At 44.5% G+C, this 22782-nt stretch overlaps 1 protein-coding gene across 2 annotated transcripts; it reads right to left on the minus strand.

Annotated features, from left to right (window-relative positions):
- Nucleotides 1-488: 488 nt before the first annotated feature.
- Nucleotides 489-21597, minus strand: LOC135367945 (neutral ceramidase B-like). Of its 2 annotated transcripts, none has more exons than XR_010414591.1 (18): nucleotides 21239-21597; nucleotides 9578-9721; nucleotides 8889-9068; nucleotides 8212-8339; nucleotides 7988-8065; nucleotides 7163-7283; nucleotides 6951-7073; nucleotides 6737-6823; nucleotides 6566-6670; nucleotides 6422-6503; nucleotides 5514-5626; nucleotides 5333-5427; nucleotides 4143-4182; nucleotides 3768-3860; nucleotides 3348-3587; nucleotides 3193-3263; nucleotides 1784-1872; nucleotides 489-696 (listed from the first exon to the last, which is right to left on the minus strand). XR_010414591.1 is itself a non-coding variant. In XM_064601039.1 (18 exons), exons 1-18 carry the CDS (start codon nucleotides 21359-21361, stop codon nucleotides 516-518), a joined length of 2076 nt encoding a protein of 691 aa, XP_064457109.1. In that variant the 5' UTR covers nucleotides 21362-21597; the 3' UTR covers nucleotides 489-515. The 2 variants fall into 2 exon arrangements, 1 of the variants encoding a protein (XP_064457109.1); XM_064601039.1 differs by having other exon boundaries at nucleotides 3210-3263.
- Between the last annotated feature and the right edge of the window lie 1185 nt (nucleotides 21598-22782).

A 22782-nucleotide genomic window follows, 5' to 3' on the forward strand; every position in this document is an offset into this window, starting at 1 on the left:
TTGCTCTGCATTTCCTTCTACGAGACAGCTCGTGCTTATTTATGTAGCGGCATCAGTTGGTCTTCAGATACAGTATACTGGTTGGCATTTAAAATACTTGTTTTAAAAATCTTCAATCTTCTTGCTATGATGTGACTGGCTCGTGCTCTCAAGTGCTATGTGCAAGTCACCACGTCCTGGGGCAGCTGGACAAGGTACCATACTCACGCTATGTACACGACTGACCTACATACTTTGGTACGGCGTCGCTCAGTTAAACCATTGAGCCCTTTGGTTTGCGTTTGGATGTGTGTGAGTATTGGCAAAGTATTTTACATAGTTTTACCCTCCAAAAGAAAGGATGATTTCCATGTGCGTCGCGCAACTTCATTTTCGCGATCAGTTGTGCACCAAAAGATGCACACTTCATCCACGCTTCATGCACACTTCAGGCATAGAGATCAAGAGATGTTTAAGACTGAGCATCTTGGCTCGAATGTAGTCAAGACCATTGGGCACGAAGTTGTATTATACACCTAGCTTTCTATCCTAAAACGACCGCTGGTGCCCTCATATGGCATGATGAGTTGCAGCAAATTCTTGCTGTGTCCGAAGTGACGAATTCTGTACAGCCCTGGCTCTGCATCTTTAGGAATGTCCCACGTCACTGTTACTTGACTGTGGCCCCATAACGTTGACGTCCGTTTCCAGTAGAATCTACAGGGAGAAAGTCGTACTTCAAATTTGGCAGGCAGTATGTGTGTGTGTGTGTGTCTACATTCTGAGGGTTATTTGTGTTTCCAAGAAAATCACCTATTTTTTTCAGCATGCTACTTGAGCAACTAGAAATAAAAATTTTACATTTGTTGTGCATTACCCCCTTGTACGGGTGTGATGCCAAAATCCACATTCAACACACTGACCAAAGCATTTGAGGTAAGTTCACACGATATCTTCCACTTGCACCTCACAGTATGCAGTGTTGCGAGATGTGGTGTGACTGTGAAAATAAATTGCAAACAAAACTAATCCTGCACTATATACATCACCCAGCAGTTTTAATTTGCCCCAAGGATATTGAAATGCACGTGACCTATATTGGTGCAGAAACTGGTGTGACTGTATGCCACCATATGGCTTTGACACCCAGTTCCCAGATGAAGAGTGAGAGCTTCATCCATAAATCTTTCTAGAAAGAACCGCGCTGCAAATTGCAGCGAGTGGCCAAGTGCGCAGATTGCAGCCCCTGCATTTCGCTGTCGCAGTAAAAATCGCTCTTTACCAAATCACATCGTCATCATAACTGCTGCCAAAGCATCACAACGCGGGTTGTGATGCTTTGGCAGCAGTTATGTGGTTCAGTAAAGAGCGATTTTGTTTCCCCCCATTGAAATACACATTCAACTGTTATAAGACGCGAGCGTCAGTCCGAATTATCCAGAAGTTCGAATTACCCAAACTTTCGAAATAAGAATTTCGAATTAACGGGATTACACTGTATACGTTTCTGTTTCCGTTTACAATGCCATTGCCGTTCCCTGCATAAAACGTCAACCACAAAAATCCCTATTAAACACCAATTACACCTCTGCAAGCGTCGTACCATTAGGCCATTTTGTGGATGCCCAGAGATAAATGTTGAGATAAAAGCTCCTGGCTTCCAGTATGCATGCAGGCCACGGGTTGCGAGCTTGCACTCAACCCCGCGACATGAGATGTTCACGGGAATGGTGTAAACGCCGTCTAATATATAAGCCCTGCTCGTTAATGTCACGTTCATCAGCGTTTTTGACCGTCGGCATACCTTGTCTCCCAATTGGCATCTGTGGCAATGACCTCCCACGTATCTCCGTCGTCTCGTAGCTTCTCTACAGTCAGGTATGTACCATCCAACTGTAATGAAAATAAGAAAAGCCCTGAGAATGCCCTTAGTGTCCGTCTGGTGGTAGGTGAGGATGGGAATGATGGGAACAGTATATGCACAAAAACAGGGAAGGGCAACGGTCACACTTCCGTTCCCATTTTCTGTTTCTGATACGGGCCTTTAAATTTTGTTGCCCGTTACGGAAACGTTGGTTTAAAAAAAGGAAAATAGTTAAAACGGTAACAAGAATGTGTAACAGGTAATACCAGGCAGTTTTAGCAAACCGTTGGTAAGGTTATCGTGCTTATCGGAACCAATTGCAGTCGCGTGCGACACACAATCTTATCCACTGATTGGTTCCGGTTGATACCAAGACGCAAGTCACGTTATCAACGGTTTGCTAGAACTCTCTACCGTTACCAAGTCAGATTCCGTTAATACAGTGCGATCCCGTTAATTCGAACTCGAAGGGGACTGAAGATTTGTTCGAACTAAAGGAAGCTGTGTGAAGTGAGCGTATCAGCATGGGAGACGGGTCATGGCAGGCCTTGCCGCACGTTCGCGGTCACACGATGCCGGAAATATAAGGGACCCCTTCATTCCAAAATATTTATGTACAGGTAAGCATCCAAACATCATAAGGTAGAAAATAATCTGTTATTTGCGGTTGCATTCGTTTCTTCTGCCGCGACTCAATCAACATCATTTGCGAAGTTGAGCCCAACATAATTCGAGAATATATCGGCCGACATCCACGTCTTTTACTTGGCTGTGTTGGAAATGTTTCGATACCCTTAAAACAGCGATGCTGATACTTCCACATTTGTTTTGCCCATCACGCCCACCACGCTTGTTTTGCTCACCATGAGTACGTACCGTTCCACGCACGCACAATCACGGTGATTCGTTTCCTGTTCCTCCTTACTCTGGCATAAGTATTGGTTTTGCAAGCAATGGTCGTATAATGATAATAAACGAACTAAAACCATAACAAGCCAAATGTGCCCCTGACACGCTAGCAGCGCGCCGCCTGGCGCGCGGTTTTGCACTTTCGGATCGATGCATATATATCGGGAGCGGCCGAATAATTGCGTTCGAATAAAACGTTGCGCACGTTAATGAGTTCGAATTTCCGGGAGATTTCTCCCATTCAAATACACATTCGACTGTTATAGGATGTGAGCGTCAGTTCGAATTATCCAGAAGTTCGAATTACCTAGAATTTCGAAATAAGAAATTTCGAATTAATGGGACTACACTGTATATGTTTCTGTTTTCGTTTACATTGTCATTGCCGTTCCCTGCATAAAACATCAACCACAAAAATCCATATTAAACACCAATTACACCTCTGCAAGCGTCGTACCATTAGGTCATTTCGTGGATGCCCAGAGATAAATGTTACAGACACAGTTTCTCCCTGAAATAGGAACACGCGCACGTTATATAGTAAAAATAATGACAACTGGCACAATGACATGGTAAGAAATACGTCTATAATTACCCTACAGTACGATCCTTTTGCGTCCGCCACAACCTGCCCAAAATGTTTCCTGATCGGGACTCCATCAAAGACCACGGGCGTCTTGAATGAAATCTGCCTTGAAATGAGATTTGGCAAAGGAACCGCAGGAGGTGAAGGCTTCGACTCTGTGATACATCGCGCTAGCAGTTCAAATTGCTTTTTGTAAGCAGCCAAAGTGTGGGGCCCGTAAAGTGTCGATGCGCCTTCATACCGCTGGACCTACATGAACGACATATATCACGTAGGTTGTTTGCTGTATGCCTCGATGAAATATTACTCAAATTATTGTGTCTTCGGGTTTTATGTTGTTGTTTTTTTAAATGGGAGGACAAAAACCGGGTTTTATTTCAGGACTGTAAAATAGGTCCAGAACCCGGCGATAACTCTGATTTCACTCACTTGATATTCTTCGAACGTGGTGACGTAATGCGTGTACGTGTTGGACAGGCCGGCAAACGCGATTAAGGCATCTTTGTCCTTTTCACTCACAACCTGGGTGAACGGATGAAGTTGTGCCGTCAGATTATCATTGTGTTATAGTGAGAGTCAACGTAAGTTATACGCAACTGGATGTTATATACAAAGGAAGTCAGAGGCTACGGTTCCCAGTGGTTCAGATATTTTTCTGGCATTCTGGCTACAGTTGTATTACATCATATTGTCTATGTAGATTCCACTTCGTTTTAGGGACGAGGGAGGCACTAACCAATCACTGTGCTCTTTCTACAACTCTGGAGAGGTTCGGAGAAGTTGTTAACCCAGCAGTGTACTTGCCTTTCTGACGGCAGCCATAATTCGTCGTCCTGCCATTGTCCTAAAAAGAGAAGAATGCTTAGGACGACAAATTTTACGGAATGATACTTGCAGGCCTCTACAGACATGTGAAGGAGAAGCTTCAGGAGGGGGCATATAGTACAGACACCACTTCTTTCCAAGCATTTACTTCGAGTCGTACGTTATAGCTCGGCGTATTCTGTTTAAACCGAGAGAAGCAAACATGGGAACGCCGGATTCGTTGCTTAGGCTATTACGTCATTTTCATTGTGTTTTTTTCTCCCCTTCGACACAGATTTTTAATTTAAAAAATTATTGTACAGCTGCATAAATTTCGTTTTCGCAGGTGGGTTATACAGCCAAGCGGACATCCTGTAGGACAGTGTATGCGTCTACTAGACGACTAATTAGCTAAAATTAACTAATTAACTTATTAATTAGATGTTTTCTGCGAAATGCGCGATAGCGCGAATTGGAGCCAGTCGTTTTTCAAATCCATCGTCTTTATTAAACACCCTGAGAAGCGAACGTACCTTGAGATATAAATTCCCGAATTTCGCTATGCAAATGAGCCGAAACCAGAACTCCGCGCTACTCGAGCTCAGAAAGAGCGACAGACATTATCACGTGACAGAGCCACGTGCTTTGGAGCGACGGAGCCGATTGGAGTAGACGCTAATACGTTGGCCAGATAGACAGGCCCAGATAAGGCCAAGATCGTGTCGTTTCTGCGCAAGAGAAGTGCATAGTCCTGGTTTCGGCTCATTTGCATATTAAAATTAATAAGTTAACTAGTTAATTTTAGCTAATTAGCCATCCAATATAGTCCTACAGGATATCCGCCTGGACGTATACCCCACCTGTGACAACGAAATTTATGCAGCTATAATAGTTGTTCCTTAATTTAAAAAATACGTGTGGAATAATAAAAAAAACTGTCTATGTTGGACGCAGCCATCCTGAACCAGCTTTGGCGAAAACGAAACTATAACAAATGGCAGTAGGATGCTATGGGTGTGCTGTTATGGATTTCCCACGACGACACGGTCTTAGCAACACCATTTGTGCATTGGTTATAACTATAGTATGTAGTCGCCTTCAGAGCACCATATCGTGTTCGATATACTGCATCATAATAGTTAAAGACACAACTTCAGTGAACTCAGGAATCACAGTAGATGATGACGTACGTGAATTCTCCAGGTGCACCTATAATGTAAGCCTGCCCAATCTTCAGCAGCTGTGTCGGGACGACAGAAGCTACCCATTGTGATGGGAACCGCATCTGTAATAGACATGTTACATGAATGGAAGATGTACGCATGTGTCCATGCAGGTGCATGACGACGTGACCTTTCAATATGTCCTCACCTCTCCAACAGGAAGGAGAACAGGCTTCGGGTACTGACATTTGTTGAGCTTTTTGGAAGGCCTTTGGATGAAATCTCGCAAGAAGTTCCAGAAGACGGTAGCCTCGGTTGTGGCTGCACGGGGTTCAAGCAATGGCTTATTATGTAATAGAAAGTGACTACGGATACTCTAAGAAAAGAAGGAGTAAAATAAGGAGTAATTGCAGATTGTAGTCCCCTAGACTGCAATTATTCTCCATTTTCATTCCGGTTTTCGCACCGGTTCGAGTAATAAAGTGACAGTTCACACCGGTTCCGCCTCTGATGCTATGACGCCAGCAAACGCGCCATCTATGGTGTTCTCTGGGAAACGTTTTCGGATCGCCCCGTGCGCATGCGCGCAAGCGAAGCACGCGTAGCACGCTCGTAGCCAACCATCGTCCCCAATGTCAACGTTCTCTGCCTTGATTTGATGAAAACGGGAGGCGTACGCCATTTTTGTGGCAATTATGAACTGCATAATGCCACAAATATGGCGTACGCTAACCGTTTTCAGCAAATCTGGGGAAATAACGACGTCACTCGGAATGATGGTCGGAAGAGGGGTGCCTGCCGTAAGTCAGACACATCGGCTCGGAAACTGCGTTATTGTTAAGTGCGCTTCGAGCTGTACCTTCTATTTTTTTATTCCGTGTTAGCACCGCAAAGCAACTGTGGCTATATGAGCGTCGTAGAGATATGGACAGATAGAGAGAGGACAGCAGGAAGGAGAGGGGGACAGGGGGAGGTTAGTGTGCGTCCTGGGCCGACTTCAAGGGGAACTGTGCCGACATTCGTCGCACCTTCGAATTACAGTCCTAGCCCCCTAAGTATTCTTTTCGATTGCGGCGAAGCAAGATCTGTTCGTTACTCAGAGCTGGTGAAACATACATTGAGTGAAGTCGAACTCTCCAGGTCCGTCTGTCGTGCCCGCAGCAAAGCTGTACCCAAGGGCGGCTTTGCACGTGGTCGCCTGGAGACAGACGTCAGTGGACATGATTGCCATCTCGATCAAAATCAAAATCACAAACTTACTGGCTCTGCCTCATTGTCGTCTACTTCGTATCGTCCCATGTCAACGGTCTGGTAGGCGAACGCTACAGGCCCTGACAATTTTTGGCTCGCAGAGTTGAAAAGATCCTGCGCACGGTTTTTAAGAGAGTCAAAAGAAAGACATATAGGGAAATGGTACGTGCAATACCTTACCATAGCTTTTTGGAACTGACGTTCTCCAAGAACCTTTGTACTTTCAAACATGTCCTTTCCTGGGCCAAAGGCAATGCACTTGTAATTCTGCGAGTCAATCAGACTTCAACGTGAAAAAAGGAAGCCTTCAGGGAACCTTGCTAACAGCATTCCCGATATCTTTACCGTCTACATTTACGGAGACATACGCGATCACTTTGGATGCACAGCTCACCCTCCCATTGCAAGTCGACGTTTCGAAGTCGCACGGTAGACCCGTATCAATGCAACGAGGTCCTTCCAGGTTAGGCGAAACATCGCCTTCGTTCGCTTGCGCGAATGCGGCAATAAACGGACCCTGAAAGGCAGAAAGTAGGAGAATTCTTGGCGTTGTATAACTTCGCAAGGGCACGCCTTCCCGCCCTTCTTCCTTCCCTGTTTATATACCTTTCCCAGAAGCGCTTTTCCGTTCATGGCTTGTTCGAATTTTAACTGTGCGTACCCTTTGTTGTCCCCGCTGATCAGTTGGTTGGTGTTGTTCATACTCGTAGGATGTACGGCAAACCAACTAGGAGCAAAAAACACAGTTTTTTTTTTATCTGGGTTCGTTGTATTATACCTAGGGAGTGACTTTTTCGAGTTAAACCCGATTCCGCCCGGTTATTCCTCCCCGAACTGACCTCCGACCAATTCGGGTTAAACCCGATTTCTCCCCGAATTCCAGTCACTATGAAATCCTCAAGCACTGAAGACGGACAGAGGTCGCCACGTATAGCACATAAAAGAATGGGTCACTTATGTTCCCAGAAATATACCCATGTGTGTCAGCACTGTATATGCCTTCGAGTATTAGCGCTGGTAGGTCACCCCCCCCCCCCCCAAAAAAAAAGGAAGAAAAGATAGAAAATGACTTAGTAGACAAGAGAAGAAACAACCCCAACAACACCCGATAACACCCGAATGCACAATTATACCCCGATTTCTCCCCGAATTACAGATCTAAAAATAGCGCCGAATCTGAGAAAGGCCTTCAACCCGAAAAAGTCACTCCCTATACCTCAATTGTTAAGATTTTCAACAGAATCTGTGATTGTGGCGAAATCCTGTAATATATTCGCACAGCAGCATCACAATGTGAATGTTTCATAAGTCAAATGGAAGATATTCACGAATCTTTGAACGTGACAATGACAGAGTCAAAGGTTGAAGTCGAACCAATAAATGACCAGTCCCAATGAATGTCGACCGAAATGGAAAATAACGACTGCTCACTTGATCATGCCAATGGAGTTTCCGTGGACGTCGGTGAACTTCAACAGGAACATCCGTGTGTCGGTGTTCTTGTTGTACCTGAATGAGAACAATAGTTTAGAAATGCGAAGGAGCATGTTTCGAGGTCCTGCACTCATATATAAACAAAAGGAGCACTGAACATTATTAATGTTTGTGAAGTCCCTTACAGGTATAGGTGCAGGAGGTACAAGAGGTACACTTACAGATCCCTTTCTTCTTTGGGATTCGCCTCGTACGCGGATGGGCTTCTGTTGATGTTAGCATGGAGAACGTCCCCTTCATTCCAATAGATGTAACCCCTTTTCATATTGTTATGAGCCTGATCTATGCTCTGCCAGAAAGCAAAAGTAGACGGAATTCAACATATCAGCATATCAACATTCATACATCGCAGCTCGTACCGATCACCCACAAAAAAGTCGGCATTCCGTCACGCTCAACCAGATCATTTCACGATTCATTTCTTCCTCGTACATGTCGTTAGAGTGGAACCGCCTTCCCGGTACCATCACCTCCATTACCGACGTCAAGCAATTTAAGAAGTGTTTATGCCATTATTTCTCTGCATAACCATTTTTCATTCTACACGTTGTACATTTCTGCTGTTTTCTCCCTAATAGACTCAAACCCTTCATTTTTTTTTTTTACATATACGTATCTGTGCAATTTGTGCAATAAGTGCAATTTTGTTCATGTGAACCTAATTTTGAAATATTTTGTATGGTGCTAGAAATTATTAACCATTCCCCTCTCTATTGCCTCACAGCCCTGAAGGTAAATAAATAAATAAATAAAACAGTGTAGTAAGTGTGAATAACAGTATAAGGTGTCCCCACATATGATTGGTGAATTTGTCGATATACGTTGGTGCATGACTTACTTTGATAATGCCACTGGTTTGGACATCAGCCACTTCTTTGATATATCCCTGGTTCTGAATATTGTACAGCAGATACTGCATAAATCCTCCCGCAGACGAATGGGTGTGCGTGGCTGTCACCAGGACGTTGTCTTCTCCGTACAGGTGCTTACCATACTTATCTTGTAGGTGTTCGACTACCTTCGAGGAAGGCATGAGAATAATAAGTCTGCAGAGTTGACCTGAGCACAAATATGGCTACGCAGCCCCACCCCACCCCGAAATGGTACCTTTGGTAGTGCATATGGGAGAGGGAAACGAGGGGGAATCCTTCTCTCCCATGTCAAGTAACCATAGATACCCCTCCCGAAAATATTTTTCTGCCCATATACGCCGCTCACTCTTAAAAATGAACTTCACCGCATAGCACGGTCTTATCCAACCATCATCACGAATGATATCGTTATCTGCAATGATTCGTTGAAAACGGGGGCCTACGCCTTTTTTGTGACACTTATGCTGTTCATAATTGTCACAAAAAAAGGCGTACGCCTCCCGTTTTCAACAAATCAGGGCAGATAACGATATCATTTGAGATTATGGTTGGCTAGGAGCGTGCTATGCGGTGAAGTTCATTTCTAAGAGTGCTGGCTATGGCAGATATGCACGAACAACACATTGTGGCTGCCAGCAAGTCACCTCCAGCTTACTTGTGTTTTCACCGCGTCCGATATCATCCCCGAGTCGACATTAACGATGGCAACCCGAGATTTCTTGTCGCTGATTATGAAAGCTCGGCTGTAGACTCGTATGTGGATGCCGGACGTCAGCTGGCCGGCCTTACCGTACCCCAACTGAAAGATAAAAAAGATAAATGAATACAGAGTAAGGGAAGACCCTAAAGTATCTAGACTAATGACATCCTGCATGTGGAAGGTGCAAAAATTAATCTGCCCACATATTCCGAACTCGAGACGAGTTATCTCCTCATATCACAAATACGTACACTCTTAGAAATGAACTTCACCACATAGCACGCTCCTAGCCAAATTTGAGGCGGAGCCTATTTTGTGCTCATTATGCACGGCACAGAATAGGCTCCGCCTCCCGTTTTCAACAAATCAGGGGCGAGAACGTTGTCATTCGGGATGAGGTTTGGCCAGGAGCGTGCTATGTGGTGAAATTCATTTTTAAGAGTTTAGGCTGCGAAAAAGAACGGGAGCCTCAAAAGATAGACACATCGTCGAAATGAACTTCACCGCATAGCACTCTCCTAGCCAACCATAATTTCAAATGCTATCGTTATTTGTTGAAAACTGCGCCGTTTTGTGACAATTATAAACTGCATAAGTATCACAGAAAAGGCGTACGCTTCCCGTTTTCAGCTAATCAGGACAGATAATGATATCATTCGAGATGATGGTTGGCTAGGAGCGTGCTATGCGGTGAAGTTCATTTCTAAGAGTGTATACGTGGAACTTCCACATGGATTCAGATACGGGCAGCCATACAGGGCGAGATCAACTACCACGTTGTCAGTCTTCTGACATCTAAGAAGGGCTGTTTTCAATCGTCGTGATTCCCATGCAGGGTGTTTGCCGGTAACATTGACGACCTCAAATAAGTGCCCGGAGGAGGAAGTGCGTCTTCCGCTTCCCCTCATTCGCTCATGAACCGCAGATGGTCAAGGAACTTCCTCATAATCTGTCCGTCGGTATAGGCATCTTCCGTGCACATACATCACCGTGCACAGCTGACCCATTGTCTAACGTTAAGTTGGGAGGCGGCACGTGTTGTTTTCCGCGGTAAACACGCTCAAAGGCCTCTCAATATATGGGTCTGGGAAAGTGAACGCTTTATCAATTAGTCTGTCATTACTGCCCTGTTTAGCGCCCACACTCTTAAAAATGAACTTCACCGCATAGCACGCTCTTACACTGTTAAAACAGAACTTCACCACATAGCACGCTCCTAGCCAACCATCATTCCGAATGATATCATTCTGTGCAATGATTTGTTGAAAATGAGAGGAGGCGCCTATCTGGGACAGATTATCTTGTCCCAGATAGGCGCCTCCCCCCTGTTTTGAACAAATCATGGCACAGAATGATATCATTTGGTATGATGGTTGGTTAGGAGCGTGCTATGTGGTGAAGTTCTGTTTTAACAGTGTAGGCACCCATCATCTCGAATGATATTGTTATATGCCCCGATTTGTTGAAAACGGGGGGCGTACACCTTTTTTGTGACAATTATGAACAGCATAAGTGTCATAAAAAAGGCCTACGCCTCCAGTTTTCAACAAATCGGGGCAGATAACGATATCTTTCCAAATGATGATTGGCTAGGAGCGTGCTATGCGGTGAAGTTCATTTCTAAGAGTGCAGTTATTGCTGCGTGCAACAATTGTATTTTCTGAGCAGTGGTTATTACTCTTAGTAACCGCTGGCGATTTAAAAAAAAAATCCTGGTGGTCATTCGTGTCCCTACACGTACTTCAATAGACGTGCGATGATTGGTCCTCATACGATGTCGACGGAAGAGAGGTAGTGAGGTATGCAGATTCAGTTGATTTCCTTTTACCCTTTTTTTTACGACTATCCGTTTGGCAGAATTCGTATCACACCGTCATTTAACGATCCATACTAGAGCGCACAACTCCCTAGAAAACATGTCCTCCATTTAAAATATAACGACTGTAAGGTGCATAACGATTGCAAGTAGTATACAGACACAACTATAAAGTACAACAACAACAACAACTTTATATTATCATGATGATGGTTGGTGAGTTTCATCTATAAAGTACATATCTGGACACTGATATATTTGCCATACGAAGTTAGCTTTATTGCTACAGCTTAAACTGCGAACAAAGCTTCGGACAAAGTGTGGGTACAAACCCCAACAAAACTGAATATCCTCTGGATGTACGAATAATGTCCTAGCGGATTCGATGGATATCTTAGGGATATCCATCGGACGTACGAATGCGTTAGGGCATTATTCGTACTTCCAGAGGATATTCGGTGTTGCTGGGGCAAAAGTATCCCAACAATGGACGAAATGATGAATTACCGCGGAGCCTCACACGTCAACAAAGAAAGGCGTACACGAGGGCATTCACCAAACTCGACATATGGTCCCCATCGCTTACGCTACGTTCTATCCTTAGGAAACTTTCACTACTGAGTCCACATTTTGTTCTTTCGTGGACGCGCATTTAGACAATCGCTCTCGCACATGAAATTCCGCACACTTCAGGAGAAACGGTAAGGTCTCCAATTAGTATTTGCGAAAAATCTAGGTAACTTCCCCCCCTAACCCTCCACTAACCTAGCCGGGCCCTGAGTAGCACCTTTTCGTTAACTAACACAGGTAGTCACTGCACCATAGTTCCGTATATTATGTAAAACGAATTATATCGTGGCAAACCAACATTTCAAGCAAGAAACCAAGCCAGTTCGTGGCGCAGAATAGATCCACAAAACAAAACTGAGCGCTGTCCTCATTCTCAGAACTTCTTTCCATCTTCTTTCCATGAAGGCCACTCTCACCCATAACTCGTCCTTCTCGCATCTTTTGTTCTGTAACTGTCCTGCCCGCTTCTGCATAACTACCATAGGCTCTCGCCGTTGTTAGGCACTGTACATCAAATAAACAAATAACATCATAGTTCGTAACAAAAAAAAAAAAAAAAAGAACGAATGCGGTCGGCGAATTCGGACTATTCGACATACGAAACACGCATGCCACGCTTCTTTAGTATTTACATGGATGCAGTACAGCGTTGTTGCAACGAAATCGCTTTTTTTTTTTCGAATTATTCTTGATTCCAAGTTTCTTGCTGTCCCAGCCGAAGTGCATGCGTTTCGAACCGAATTACTCGAAGCTGGCTCCACTTATTGCGAACTGCGAGCCGATGAAAGCACGTCCAGCAGGTACTACGGATTTAAAAGGATACCACGATGCTCCTCATGAAGGCTCATTTGCTTGTTAGGGCTCACGCGGTGTTTCCGCATTCATCTGAGGCTGCTGTCACCGCTTTTGTGGCACTCCCGATTTTATCGAACTGTCGCTTATATCGAATTTGTTCCCGATCGCACTGAGTTTGTTATAACGAGGTTTCACTGTATTCACTCATTCTCGCGCGTTTAAGAACACATAGTGTCGTCTTCTATCGTCAATACAATGTACTTAACAATAACAATTCCGCCTCACGAGTTTTACATCTCACGTAGAGAGCGAACTCAAATCAAAGACGGGTGAAAATGGGCTCTAGCTGGTCTTTATCCGAAAACAAACGTGTCTCTGTGAGTTCAGTGTGATAAAAAATGCAGGAAGTAAGGCCCGCTGTCGTGGGAGCGAAGCTTCCATCCAAGATATAGGCAAGATATAGGCAACCGAATCAAATCTCCTGAAAAGGTTGCACTCAAAGAGTTCATTCTTCGGAAGATGATTATACCTGAAAAGCCGTAATTGTCAGCGGAGAAAAGTGGCTGAACGGGAAAGTATATCCTGCGTTCCTTCCTGCCTCTATGCCCAAGTTCCGAGCCGTTCTTGTCTTGCTATATGTATGGAGGAAGTTTGAGAACCCGCACGGACGCTGAATAATTCCGTCCTTCTATACCACTGACCGGGGACAGACTATTTCGGGACAGACGCAACCACGCTTGTTGGTTATAAGCGAGAGCAAGCGAAAAAAAATCACATGTTACGTTATATAGTTTTTCCCTCTAGAGGCATTGAGTTCCGTTTGTTTTCTGATTGGAAAGCTGCTATATATGTACGTACACATATAGACTGTAGCCCACAGTTTCCTCAGTCGCACTGCCGTCGTTTAACCGGTTCCTTTCGCTGCGAAGCAAAGCCAGCGTATAGGACGAACCATGATGGCATGCAGTGCTTAGCACTAATCTGCCACATCCTTCGCACACCACAATAGTTGATGCAATGACATAGTAAACGTCACCGGCGTATGCAGTACTCCTGCAATACCACGCCCATCAACCGGAACACCTCTTCAATATCAAACAGGGCACAAAAGACAATGCTTCACTGATTCTTTCAGGTCTTCGCCACCGCTACGGGACCCCACGGAATTCTTGACCATGCAGACGATGGCAGCACTGGAAATGGTACGTTCTTCTAAAGGGAAACAAATAACAAAATGCGATGGGCGAGTGAAATTGAAAAGTCGAACGACAAAAAAAACGAAAAAATAAAACGAGTTCGTTCGCTTCCGCCTGACTATGGTGGTGATCTGCAACCAAACTTCATACGGGCGTATTCGTGTGTGGTGGGTACACGAGTGGGTACACCAGTGGATGTCAGGTCGCGCAGACAATTGCCTTGGATGCTGCCACACGGTTTTCTGGGGGTTAAAGCTGCTGAATTTGGAGTTATAATTATGTTAAAGCTGTCTGTACAAGAGGGCCCTTAGTAAAAGTTGTCTAATGGTGTACCATAATACGATAGCGTTCCACGTCTAGACTAGGAAGTGACGCAGGGTTCGAATCCCGGCACAGGCTGTGTTGCCTGAGGTTTTTCCAGCAGATTTTCCAGACGGCACAGTTCCCCCTGAAGTCGGACCTAGACGCATACTAACCACCCTGTCCCCCACTCCTTCCTGCTGAGCTATCTTCATCTGGCGACGTCTGCACACCGCTGCGTCTTGGGCTTTAACATGGAGTTTAAAAAGAATGCAGCATAACATTGTAAGGAAAGCTCTTATAGGTAGGTACAATGTGGTGCCAGTAAAAGTTCCCTATAGCGATGTAGCCCAACATCACAAGGGAATTGAAACCTCTTATCTGTGGCTATCGGTGAGAATTCAATTCAAAGTGCGTTTGTTTCCCTAATGAATGCATCCACTGAACAACAACAACTTCATTTAATGGTGGTGAATGCTGAAATACTTTGAGCAGCTCCTCATTTCTTGTCAGAGAAGACACTTAGTTCGAAAAGAGAACGCACTGCGTCGCACAGAAAGGCTCTTCGTGTTCGATATGCCACTGTGCTCGTCACAAGGAAAGCAAAAGTCTTATAAAAATATAATTCTACTGCTGAGTCGATGAGATACCCATTTACTTACGGGCCATCCCTTTCAGTGAGATCCACCCGAAATCGGGCCTCGCGAGCTGTTCAAAAACTTCAAGGACACTCACGTCAAGGGGAGGGATATTACCAAGTCTGCCAAATATTAACGTTTCTGTATATTTTCCTTGTCACGCTTCGTGAGCGCGCCCTTTTTTATTTTTTATTTCTCTGAAACGACGAACGACGGAAAAATACGCATTAAAAATCAAATACAAAAAAAGAACAAATCCACTCAAGTCACGTAATTCGCGGGTGACGCGAGACGCCTGGAATTTTCCACTGACGCTGTGGTCGGGAAATCTTTTAGCAGAGCCTTCGTGTGTGCATATCTATGCACATGTACGCAGTGAACAATATACGTTGTGGATTGCCAGAACAAACATTTTTTTCTCCCCATCAGGGACAAAAATTCTTCTTATAGAGGATAGCATTGTTTGTACATGCCATTGTGACATTTGACCTGCCAAATGATTCGATTGTAGTACCGTTATAGAAATAATTATTACGAATAATAAGAGTTTCTTCCAACAACGAATAGGAGAACCAAACCAATACGACAAACGAAACAACAATAGGAGAAAGTTATCGAGTGTCCCGTTGTGCTGCTTCGTTTACAGTGCAGAGATGAAGGGTCAAAGTCAGCCGGGGCTTATGGTTGATTTTTCTTCTTCTTCTTCTTCTCCTTCCATGAGTGTTCCGCCCCATGGGTGTTTAGCATTAGGATAGAACGAGACTCAAAATGGTACACGGACGTTGCGTACTCTATGACCTTTCCTTACAGAAGGGATAACGTGGTGGTTAGCGCAATACGCGGAGCTCCCCTTATGTTTTGCGCATGCGCAGAACGACTAACGCTATCCCTCACGTGCGCAAAGGCGATATCGGGCGACGCACTAAAACTCTCTAATGTTTCAAAGGGGCATAAGTACGTATCATATCACCCGGCCTTGAGCAATATAGAGCAGTAGAATTTCCATCACGCCGTATATAGGAATAGAAATGCAGAGGCAGCGGAGCCGAGCATGCTGCTGGCCATCAGACTAATATTGGTGGACACGCCTCAGAGGACTAGGAATGGACTTTCCAAGCTTACACAAACTACACCAAACTTGCATCACGGACAAGTTACCATGCTCACACAAATACACGTTGCAGACAAAATAGTTACAAAAACTAGCAACAGAGTGCGGGTAATGAATAATAAAATGACATTTTACATATACTGTACCCTCTAAGAAAAAAGGGCGTAAAAGGGTGGTAAAAGCAATTATCATATATCCAAATTGCTACAAAAAGGCGTACGCCCCTCTCGCTCGCCGAATCAGAAGTGGCATAACATATGCGGCCTTTTAGGCACAACATATTTTTTTTATTTATATACCTTAAGTGCCATTGCATTGGCATTACATAAGGGGGGAAACAATAGGAAAAGGATACATATAAAAAAACACGACAATCACAAGAAAGCACAACCATAAAGCTGTTACCTACTCTAAGTACAATCTCTCACAGGCCCTACACTCTTAAAAATGAACTTCACCACATAGCACGCTCCTAGCAAACCATAATCCCGAATGACAACGTTCTCGCCCCTGATTTGTTGGAAACGGGAGGAGGAGCCTATTTTGTGCCGTGCATAATGGCACAAAATAGGCTCCTCCTCTCGTTTTCAACAAATCTGGGGCGAGAACGTTGTCATTCGGGATTATGGTTGGCTAGGAGCGTGCTATGCGGTGAAGTTCATTTTTAAGAGTGTAGTAAAAGTATCAATGTTATTATTCATGACAACCTCTTCAGGCAAAGAATTCCAATCACGGATGCCTGTCTGCGACATATGCGACAACTGACATATGCGACAACTATCACCTCCTAAAAAGTGTAACTGCTCCACCCTTTTTTCTGAGAGCGTATAGCGACTAAGGAGATGGTGTGGAATATTGTCATGAAGCAGGAGAACTGGGGGTAGTCCCTTTTATACCGACGAATACTCTATCTTATACCGGATAAAAAGGGCAAATCCTTCATTTCTGTTATAGACCATAGAGCAGCGTGTCCCAAACGGTAGGTCGCGTCGCGACAAGTTCAGCGGGGGCCGCGAAACAGCTCGTGAACTTGAAAAAAAGGGACAGCAAATGATGTCGTGCTCTGTCCACTATTCTGCGTCAGAATAAAGCCTGTGAGAGCGGACCCCGAGGTAAAACGAAGAACCAACAACGCTGACGATAACACGACAAGCCGTCTTTTCGTGTGTCTTCAGTGTTTGCCCACTGCTAGGGCTGATTTACCGTGGAGTTTGTCCACCAGCTTGCTTGCACACATGCCGTTTTATCTAACAAACAAGCTCGCTTTAGTGAATAGCAAACGCCATTCCTGCTGCCATGCGTTCTTTATTTCTTTTTGCTGTGGTTCCTAGCCCTGTGGATTCGCTACATGAACTGTTCAATTAAATTTCAGCGGTAATTTCGTGCAAGGCTGTTCATGCACCGAAATCGAAAAGCCTGTGACATAGCAAAAAAAAAAAAAAAAGAAGAAGAAGGGGAAAAAAGGGGGGACGGGGGTTCGCGCCGCGATGTTTTATATTTTTGATGAGTCTCAGGGTAGCAAGATTGGGAAGCAATGCCATACAGGACAAAGCGCTTGACCACTGCTTTTTGAACAGAGACAGAAATTTATTTTAAAAAATAATTTGGTGAGCAAGAAGGACACTTCTATTGCGTATTGTCATCAAGCAGGAGAACTACCTACCTATGGAGGTAGTCCCCTTTGCACAGACACTAACTTTACGTTCTTCTATTGGTTCTTGCTATATATGGCTATTACGTTGTATTGCTAACTGTAGGATGGGACAAGCGCAAGCTTGCCCACATCACGTTTCAAAAATAGTACTTCAGACTCTTCAATTGTGTGTATTGTCATCAAGCAGGGGGGAACTGCTCATGGAGGTAGTCCCCAGAAGTCGTAATGCCAGCTGCAGGATGGGACAAGCGGAAGCTTGGCCACATTACATTTCAAAAATAGTATTGCTCTCGCCCTAAAAACAAAGAGCAGGATCAGCTAGTGCTAGGCAGGCGGAACTACGGAACTACCAATGCCAAATAGGGTAAAGTGTGGCTACTTGAAGACGGGGGCAAGTTGAGGACAGTTTGGGTTTGTCGCGTGGCATTTTCTTAGCAATATTTTTTTCTCGTCTGTGACACCAGGGTGAGCACAGCCGTTGTCTGGGCTTTGAAGTAACGTGTTGAGTTTCTGCACGTGGCTTTTCAGAAAGACGTGAGGCAGTGTTTTGCAGAGGTGGTCGAGGTATAAGACGGGCCCTTTTTTGTCCCATCTGTAACTTTCGCGAGCATTGACTTCCAATTTGCTCATTTCTGCTCCTCGGCTAATAAAATATGACCTCACCGTTATGATGCTATGTCATTGCCCTGTGTTTCCGTGTGTACTACTCGTGGCTGACGGTTTCGGCTGGCCCAAACAAAAGACAAAATTTAAACCCGGCATTAATTTTTTGATGCCCTCAACTAACCCATACAAGTTGATGAAATCATGTAGCCTGTCATTCTTGGCTCGTACGAAATAAATATCTGGTTTAGCACCACAGTAATTTGTGGATCATTTCTCAAAGGTTTGGGGATTCAGTTAACGAATTACGGTACAATTTAGGCGATCATTCTGACTGCTATTAACAAAATAGTTCAACTGTCTTCAACATAAATCAATATTTTAGGAAAAATCTTCCCGGAAACAACACCGCAAGCGATGCTGCCCCGACGACCGGGACCAAGAGAGTTGTTGCTGCATTGTTGACTGATTAGATGAGTCACAAAATTAGTGAGCCCATCTTCCTTATCTTTTAGCCTACCACTCCCTATATCCGTAATTTACGGATTAGCTTTATTTTCCCCAACCAAGTCAACAACCGAGGCCAGTTCTAAAACTCTGCCCCATTGCTTTTGCACAGTTTTAGAACTGGCCTGCGTTGTTGACTTGGTTGGGGAAAATAAAGGGAGTTAATTAATATTGCCAACGACCTTGTATCGCCAACTGTAGGATGAGTAAAGAGAGTTTTTTGTATTGCCAACCGCGTAAAGAGAGTTCAGAGAGTTACAAATCGTGTCAATTTGGCGACGCCCGAACGTCTCGCTCTTTGTACCCTCTCATCCGACGAACCACATACAGTTTCACGGGTGCGCGGCACAACGTTATTACGTTAACACTTAGTGCATATTTTAAGTTGTTTTTTATCCTGTTGTGCTGCCGGTGTGGCCTACGTATTTTAATAAATGTCTACCCCCGGTACTTGGACTGTTTTTAACGTTATTAGCCTACACTCTTAGAAATGAACTTCACCGCATAGCACGCTCCTAGCCAACCATGATCTCGAGTGATATCGTTATCTTCCCTGATTCGTTAGAAATGGGAGGCGTACGCCTTTTCTGTGACAATTATGAACAGCAAAAGTGTCACAAAAAAAGCCGTACGCCTCCTGTTTTCAGCAAATCAGGGCAGATAACGATAACATTCGAGATCATGGTTGGCTAGGGGCGTGCTATGCGGTGAAGTTCATTTTTAAGAGTGTAGCTATTTGCATGCTCCATTACCTCACGCGGCTCCCGCAATATCCGAATATCTGAAAAGGTTTCCCCGTGTGTCTTATATATTACCCTTTCTTTCTCGTCTACATGATTGTACGCACCCTTACCCAGAAGGTGTGAAGAGTGTTTTTATTTAGGTAGAATTAGGGTAGGGCGTTGATCCATGACATGCAATCCGTCGTATTTCGATTGATTGTTTGTTTTTATAATTGGTATATATTGATAGCATCCTATCGTATTCTACCCGGGTCGCAGATTGAGTTCAACACAATCAATGGGAGATCAATCGAGGTATACATGACATGTCATTTGACGCGGATAATATTCTACTACACGCGCACGGCGCAGGAGGAAATGGGTGTTACACTGGAAGAAAAATTTCCGTAATTTTTACTGTAGACGTGACTGGTAACTCTGTTGCCGGCATATATGCTGCTGTACCTATATGGTGCACAAAATCCGTTTGGTGTGCACGTGGCACAATTACGGACTGTGCAAAGTGCACTCCGAACGATTTTTTTTTTTTTTGCAAGAACTACTTTATGGCACATATGCCGGCAACACAGTTAGCAGTCACTTTGGTGTAAAATTATTGTTTTCTGTTTTTTTTTCTTTTCTTTTCTTTTTTTTAACAGCGTATTGCCGCAGAAGAACTTTCAACCCGCTGTGGACATCCTGCGTCATCAAAGAGGCAGCCATAATTGCCTCGTAGAAACGCATGTCTAAAAATATGTGAAAGTTGTTTGCAACAACATTTCCAATATTGCAATCGAATTTCTCCGCGGAATGGCTTCAGAGCGTGTGAAGCATTTAATCATGAATTCGACCCAAATGAAAAAAAGAAAAAGACAAAAGAAACAGTTTCGCTCATTCCCGTCACTGTCACACCATGTATAACGATACAAGTATTAACAAGTATACAAGTAACGAGTCAATCGTTTGTGAATAATTATTGTCATTTCACGTTATCACAGCAACTCGAACCAACTATCAAGCGCTGTCTTATTAACGGTCAGAATATGCAATTTATATGAGACATAAATGATTCATTATCAAAGATATAAATTGAGATATATATATATATATATATATATATATATATATAATTGACATAAACGAGATATAAAATATACATATTTATATAAGATAAGATGAATATGAGAAGAAGGTACTTCGTGATATGTTCGTTTTTTCTTTTTCATCTAACACGCACGATAAATCGTTGTGTATTGACATTCATTCATTCTGCGCTCATTCATATTCGTAATCCGCGTGCTTCTTCGGGGACACTGTCCCATATTCAGACAGTGTCAACGGATTGCACCGCAACAGCGCTTGCAGAAGATTCGTATGTCACGTCCAGCACGCCAAACGATACTGTCATCCTGGGCCGCGCTTGCTCTATAAACGATAGCAACAGACCGCTATGTATAGTACTCATGTAGACAATTCCGTTGTACGTGGTGCGACAAACAATTCGTTTTGTACACGCTTGCAAAAATGTGCCGATGCGGAACAGGAAGCAGGACAAAATAGCCAACCAGTCTGCCGTATCAGATACGCGCACCATGGGTCACGTGCACCAAATACGGCCAAGTAAACAAATAACATACTCGTCGAGAGCATGCACAGCGAGCTCAAAGAACCCAAAAGAAAAACATTTCCCCTTTTTAAGCTCACCATTCCGATCTCAGCGGCAGGTCCAGTGATGTCCGCGATGCCCACTCCGATCTCATACTCTTGCTGCGACCCGTTGATGATGCTCACCAACAACACGGTGGCCAGGACCGCGTACCTCCACATGTTCGTGAGGCACAGCGAAAGTGAAGTGTGTACCTTTGGAAAAGCGGGTTACGCGGAGAATTTGTGAAGCCGCTTGCGAGTGAGGTGCAACAGAACCGGCTCCGTCCTCCTCCGTTTCACGTACGAATCTTGCATGGCCAGTTTGGATAGGCGCGAATTTTGTATAGCGACGCGGGTGGAACCGCCTGCACCACACCGAGGCTCACAGGGCACGAGCTGGCAGAGATGCTTTGTCGTCTTCCGCGAGGAGGAGATGGTTCGTCACAGATGACAATAACACGTTTCCGGATGGGCCTCGTCGGTGTACACCGTGAACACGCCTCTACGCATGCGCAGTATTAATCGTCAAAACGATTACCACGACCACCACCACCCTCATCTTCCACCGCTAATCGGTTCCGTGTTCCCCCCTCTTCGAGGTCTCCCTTTCCTAAGAAGCTATACCACTTCTCCTTTCTACACTTCCCGAAGTGACAACGGTTCATTCTTCACTAACTGCGTTACCTATAGAGAATGGCGCAGCGCGGAATGGCCCGGACGGAATCTCCAATCAGGCCCTCAAGAGCTTCGGTAATGACCAGCATGACACTCTCCGACGATTATTTAACGAAGTCTGGACCTACACTCTTAAAAATGAACTTCACCGCATAGCACGTCCCTAGCCAACCATCATCTCAAATGATATCGTTATCTGCCCTGATTTGTTGAAAACGGGAGGCGTACGCCTTTTCTGTGACACTTATGCTGTTCATAATTGTCACAGAAAAGGCGTGCGCCTCCCGTTTTCAACAAATCAGGGCAGATAACGATATCATTCGAGATTATGTTTGGCTAGGAGCGTGCTATGCGGTGAAGTTCATTTTTAAGAGTGTGGTTAGGGCCGCTTTCCACGCCGAGACTGGGCGGTGACACGGGTTCGAATCCTGTCACCGACTGTGCTGTCTGAGGTTTTCCCTGGGTTTTCCGAAGACTTTCCAGACGAATATCGGCACAGTTCCCTCTGAAGTCGTCCCAGGACGCAGACTAACCCCCCTCTCCCCCACTCCTTCCTGCTGTCCTCTCTCCATCTGTCCACGTCTGTACTACGTTCATAGCCACAGTTGCTTCGCGGCGGTAACACTGAATAAAAAAAATCATTAAAAAAATCTGTATGCATACCATCCGACTGGAAGCACGCTAGAGCGATGCCTGTTCCAAAGAAGGGCCGGGAGACAACCAAGCCCACATGTAAACCCTCGAGAGAGAGAGAGAATATATTATATATATATATACAGGGGTGTTAATCAGTTAAATCCCCGGGCTAAATAATCCGCGAACGGGTGCACCAATCAAAGAACTTTAGTATCTGTCTGATACCACCTACAAGCTGCGCACCGTGTAAATGAGTAGGAGGCGCACATTATTCAAATACAAATTCAAAT

This window comes from Ornithodoros turicata, chromosome 9 (assembly GCF_037126465.1).
Source record: "Ornithodoros turicata isolate Travis chromosome 9, ASM3712646v1, whole genome shotgun sequence".
Classification (NCBI taxonomy): Eukaryota; Metazoa; Arthropoda; class Arachnida; order Ixodida; family Argasidae; genus Ornithodoros; species Ornithodoros turicata.

What these genes read in the sequence shown, in the direction of transcription:
- LOC135367945 (XM_064601039.1), bottom strand. Translation starts at nt 21,361, where the DNA reads ATGTGGAGGTACGCGGTCCTGGCCACCGTGTTGTTGGTGAGCATCATC. An exon ending in GAAAAGCGCTTCTGGGAAAG is followed by an intron (nt 7,074 to 7,162) that starts GTATATAAACAG and finishes TCTGCCTTTCAG; the next exon opens with GGTCCGTTTATTGCCGCATT. An exon ending in AGAGTTCGACTTCACTCAAT is followed by an intron (nt 5,627 to 6,421) that starts GTATGTTTCACC and finishes AACCCCGTGCAG; the next exon opens with CCACAACCGAGGCTACCGTC.